Below are 6000 nucleotides of genomic sequence, written 5' to 3'. Positions count from 1 at the left end.
ATCGCGAGGTAACCGTTTATCCCCTCCCTGTCGCCGTGAGCTCCTCTAATGAGCCCGCCGGTTCGGAATGTGTCAGGAAGAGAGCATCTTGAACACCCAGGCGCAATCTCTTTCAATTTTTCTTAATTGTGATGGCATTGCTATTATTTTGTAATCACACTTTATATAATAATCTCCATTAATTTCATGAGCTACACCCCTGGTTTCATTGCTGTGACACCTCCGTGAAAGCAGCCCCTGCAATGAAACGCAATCCAATCTAATCTGTCAAGTGCTAAAAGTGTGTGCGAGATATTTCCCTTCCGCGGGATCCTTGGAATCCGGCCTCCGGCATTTTTTGCTCTGTTTATCCAGCGGGGCCACGTGTGTGGTTCGCTGGGAAGGACGTGCCCTCTGATCCTCTGGTCTTCCGAAACAGCCAGGAGCCGCTCTGACCCGGCCATTATCCGACGCTGACCTCCCTCTTACCCCGCCTCCGCTGTCACAAGACAACATCATGCCGGAGCCCGCCGCCCCGCTCGCCGCACGGTATCGCCCCTCGCCCCCGCCGCGCAAATGGTGAGAGGCCGACAGAGAGAGAGGAGAAATACAGGGGGGGGATGGGGGAGAGCGAGTCGGAGGCAGGTAGTCGGAGGTCAGGGGTGGCGCGCAATCGCGACGACGGCTCTACTCTTGGCAGCCGGGGCGGAACACCGAGCGGGACCTGGAAGTAGATACGGCGACCTTTTGTACGGGGGGGGTGGGGGGGGGCCCCCAAAATATACCCTCTTATCAGAATGACTTTAGCATAGGAGCATGGGAAGACGAGGAGAGTCCATCCATCATCTTAAAGATTAATCCTCCCCTCTATTCTTCTGCTGAATCTATTAATAATGTCACCAGAGGGGAGAATTTGCACCCAAGATTTATTCTGATATTGTGACTTTTATTCATTACCCTGTAATGGCGGGCGGAGGTGGGGGGGTGTTCTTAAGTAAGAAATATAGAGTGAACTTAAAGATTTTCCAGTTTCTAGCGCATACGCTATTCGGCGTCCGAGGTGTAGAATTATATTGCTTTTATTGTGTCACAGCGAAATGCGCGACCGCTTCAAAAACGGGGGGAGCAGAATTCTCCCCCGGAGTGGGAGCCCACGTCCTCCTTCGAAGCGGCTCCAAATAAAACAATTGTTTACAGACCCTAATATCTTAGATCACGATATGGGAGGTGTAAGCCTTAAAAATATTTGACGATTACATACTGTAGTTAAATCCAATTTCTTACTTATTTAGACCCCCCCCCGCCAAAAAAAGAGCCGTGTTAAGGCATCTCATTTGTATACTGGGTTTCACACTTTGGAGATGAAATGACAGCCCCGGGGGCTCGGTTCAATTAGAGACTCGGGTGAGTTTAAACACTTCAGATTCACTCTTGCTCAAAGGTGTTTGTCTCTCTTTCTATCTCCCCCCTCTCTCTCTCTCTATCTCCACATATGCACTAAGCCCCTCACTCTACTTCCTCTGTAATCAACCCTTTGCTAATAGCTTATTCTTTCTGCTCCAGCAAACACATTTCCCTTGTTTATTTTGCCCACCCTCGTAAATCCGTGGGCCGCGTCACCAGCCGCTGCGATATTAGAGCAATAATCTCAGGTAATTATCAGATCTCTCTCTCTCTCTCTCTCTCTCTCTCTCTCTCTCTCTCTCTCTCTCTCTCTCTCTCTCTCTCTCTCTCTCTCTCTCTCTCTCTCTCTCTCTCTCTCTCTCTCTCTCTCTCTCTCTCTCTCTCTCTCTCTCTCTCTCTCTCTCTCTCTCTCTCTCTCTCTCTCTCTCTCTCTCTCTCTCTCTCTCTCTCTCTCTCTCTCTAATGATCATAGCTGCACGGGTCCTGGAGGTTTCCCGCAGCCACTCACCCACTCCTGCTGGATGCTGCCGGCTGCCTTGATGGCCCTGGACAGGTTCCGGCACGCCAGGATCACTCGGGCACCGTGAAGAGCGAAGGACTTGGCCGTTTCAAAGCCTGCAGCGCGGTGAGAGAGAGAGAGAGAGAGAGAGAGAGAGAGAAAGAAAGAAAGAAAAGAAGAGGAGAGGAGGAGAGGCAGACAGATAGACAGACAGATGGAAACGAGAGCAATGCTTTAAAGATTAGTCATTTCTGGAGATAACTCGGAGATTCGCGGGGCAGTTGAGCTTAATGCGGGTGGGGGCCGCGAGTTGCAAAATCCCTATCAATTTTCCATATAATTTCTTTCATTGAGGAGCCCAGTGGACTCGTGAAGGAAGTTAATCATTTCTCTCTGAAGTGATGAAACTGATAGAATTAATGCAGTTGAGGACCACGAGACAGCATTTTGGTATTCAACCGCCGCCCCATCGCGGAAGGTACCGCCGCACATTGACGGGTGCAGGAGGAGGGGGAGCTCGCTCGCTAATTATGTTCGTAATTATACAATCACGGCATTAATTATGCAAACAACACTCATAATTGAGACAGAGAGGCAAGTGTTTGAACAATTGGGCGGACGCGATGTTCGAGCCGAACCTTGGCGCGATTACCACGGAACATCAAAGCGTCTTCCGATAAGGGCGTTCCTCCCATCAAACAAAGTTCTCAGATATGCAGAGGAATTATCAGTCCGACACCACTTCATGGCTTCATCCAAATCATATAGTTATGATAAGACGGGGGAAAAAAAAAAAAAAAAAGATAGAGGGGGAAGAAGTTAATTTCTAAATTGCTAAGTCTAAATGGGTCATTTCAACCCGTAGGTTGAATTGATTTATTTCTATCCACCCCCGCCCCTATATTTTCGATTTCCTATGAAATCTCCTTCAGCGTTTACCGTTTTGAGTGTTCGTCACAGGTTCGACAACATGGAGCGCCGCCAAGTATTTTTTAATATCGCCTTCGAACGCCGAAGTCCCGTCAATCCGATGAACAAAAACACATCACGCACAAAACCGGCGTTCTGAGTGACAGAGCGTCGGGCGGAGCAAGCGACGGCGGCGCTGCGAGCCTGAGAGGCGCGGCAGCGGGCAGTGTATCAGAAGGGGGGGTTTGGGTGGGGGGATTAATATGAACTGTAATTAGATTATATGTCTTAATCTGATTTTCATTAAGGGCAAAACTGGAAGGCCTAATTGTGAGGAGAGTGTTAAGGAGTAATATCTATTAAAACTCAAAATTGGAGAAGGACTGGAAGCCCTTTCTGACAAGTGAAGCATGGAATTAAATTATATGACACCTTATTAGGTATAATGGAGAGGGTGGGGGGTGGGGGGGGACGTGCCGGTCGAGAGCGGAGATGGTTTCAGTCGCATTGGAAGGAAAGTGAAAATAAAAACAAGGCGACAGAGGTATCAGCAGCTCTGCTGAATAAATACGTACCCTTAAAAATATTGCGGGGTTGTGGAAATGGTTGCATTTTTCAAGCAAGTCAAATTATTCCCCCAAAGAAAAGAGTTAAAGACACTGAATTATAACATTGTAATAATATTGAAAGAGTTAAATTACAAACAGCGATAGTTTACAACATGGTATTCCAACCCTGTGATGAGTTAAACAGTGTTTATTTCCTCTTCGGCAAATTGAGCACCACTGGCGGCCTGTAAGCGACGTCACATTACTCTCACTTGTTGTGTGTACAAAGCATGAAAGTGAAATTAATCGACACCAGTGTTTTCCATAATAGGGAACAAATTAGAATATGGCAGCAACAACAACGGCGGCAACAATGCCGCGTATTCCCAATGACAAATAACAAGGGTCTGACATTAATTGTAAAATAACGAGAGTGGCGTCGCCGCACGGGGACACACGGCCGCCCGCCTCGCCTGCGTCGCCGCCGCGTGAGGGGCCGCGCAGAGAAAACGAGGCTTCTCGGTCAGGTGTGCGACACGGCAGCCTGTCCCCCCGCCCCCGCGCCGCACGCCCGCGCCGGAACATGACGAGAGGTCAGGCGTGGGACGTGTGGGTGCGGGGCAGGGGCCGTGGGACGTGTGGGTGCGGGGCGAGGGGCGTGGGAAGTGTGGGTGCGGGGCGGGGGGCGTGGGACGTGTGGGTGCGGGGCGGGGGGCGTGGGACGTGTGGGTGCGGGGCGGGGGGCGTGGGACGTGTGGGTGCGGGGCGGGGGGCGTGGGACGTGTGGGTGCGGGGCGGGGGGCGTGGGACGTGTGGGTGCGGGTGGGGGGCGGGGGCTCCCCTTGCGCCGCCAGATCGACGGCTGCCATCAGCTGCACAGGGGAAGCCTAACACACGTTCAGGCTGGAATTTGGGTGAAATTTGGGCCTCCATCAAAAATATTAGAATTCCGAATACTCATAATGGTAGAAGTGTAGAAGAGTCTAAAGAGAAGAAGTCGTCTGTGCACTGCGAAGTCATTTAAGTGTGGATCCCGAAATTCCTAAATCGAAACAATTGAAACAAACTCCTAAGTGGAGCTTTTGTGCTTGTTTAAGCTAAAAAAAAAAATTTGAATTTTTACACACACACACACACACACACACACACACACACACACACACACACACACACACACACACACACACACACACACACACACACACACACACACACACACACACACACACACACACACACACACACACACACACACACACACAAAAAAATAAAAAAGGAAGCAAAAAGCTTCCTTCGATTTCCTCAGTTGTAAAAATCTGTCGCTTGGGTGACGGGGTAGGACACACACACACACACACACACACACACACACACACACACACACACACACACACACACACACACACACACACACACACACACACACACACACACACACACACACACACACACACACACACACTAAAACTAACTATTGTTAGAAATTTATTTTACAGTATTGTATAAAATGAATTCCGTGAAGCAGCGAATGCTCTTCATGGTACATTAGGATCCAGGCCCGCTGATATCCCCAATAATGAGTGTGATTTAGTGATTTCACGCTTTGTTTGTCCTAATCGGCCCGCCGCCCCTCTCCGGATACCCCTCATACACAGGTGTATTGGCTCAATGTAATGAGATCATTACCAGCCTCGTCAGTAAACGTGTTTATTTGGCACGCCGAGCCGCACGCTCTCTTTCCCTTTCTTGATCTGCATCCAAAGAGGCATTTAACTAAAATAAGCTCCGTACAATTGGGCGGGAAGAAGTCAATTCGGATCATTACAAGACGTGCGAGTAAACATGTTTAATCCCGCCGGTCCCCCCCTCCGCCTTCGCCGGGGGGCTGAGTGCTGCTCTCGGGTGGAACTCCGGAGAGAGCGACGCCCAGGTGGGCAGCGCAAGCTCTTAGGGTGAAATCATAGCCAGAGCTAGATGTGTTGAATCTGTGTGCCAGGGATGAGAATCCTGGAAACCATGAGTGGCAGCTGACCAATGGGAAAATAGCAACCAAATGGCCTTCATCCCACCATATCAGTCTGTATTTTTAAAATTGATACTTTTTTTGTGTTTTGTTTTGTTTTTTTTACATTTGGAGGATCATTTCACATCAAAAATGATTGTTGTTAAAGTGTTAAAGATCTCGATTATCGAAATGGTGAATTACGCCAAAATCCGATACGGCGCCGCCATCACCCTGGCCTGAGATCTACCGCCGTGAGCCGAGACATTTTCTCATTCCACCGCAGCACTAACTCCTGTCTTAATGATGAGTGCACCTGTTCCCTCTGCTGCGGCGGAATTCCAGCCCCAAAAACAAGGGAGGCCGGACCCCCATCCCAATCTGCGGAGGGCCCTTCTGGTTCCCCTCCATTAGTTCGAGAAGAGTTCGATGTCACCCCAAAAGTGGAATGTATGGTTAGTAATTACAGCCCAAGGTTGAGCTGTTCCACTTGAGAGAACGGGAGTGGTTCTATTAGCCCCCTCGGTCCCCAATCCCCAGCCTCACCTCGAGACGGGCTCCTGCCCCTAACCACTGTCTCAACATCCCCGCAGCAAACCCTCTCTTGAGATATTAAAGTCCACGTCCAACAAATTTTCCATCTCCCAGTACGGCCTTAC

At 49.6% G+C, this 6000-nt stretch overlaps 1 protein-coding gene across 1 annotated transcript in view; it reads right to left on the bottom strand.

Annotated features, from left to right (window-relative positions):
- wwox (WW domain containing oxidoreductase) overlaps nt 1-6000 on the bottom strand; it is a 147094-nt gene that overhangs the window by 133407 nt on the left and 7687 nt on the right. The window contains exon 5 of the mRNA XM_080003136.1: nt 1892-1998. Within this exon, the coding sequence (XP_079859262.1) occupies nt 1892-1998 (107 nt within the window). The remainder of the gene's footprint in view (nt 1-1891; nt 1999-6000) is intronic.

Source organism: Zeus faber (genome assembly GCF_960531495.2).
Source record: "Zeus faber genome assembly, chromosome: 6".
Lineage (NCBI taxonomy): Eukaryota > Metazoa > Chordata > Actinopteri > Zeiformes > Zeidae > Zeus > Zeus faber.
This window is presented reverse-complemented; position numbering and strand designations above follow the sequence as displayed.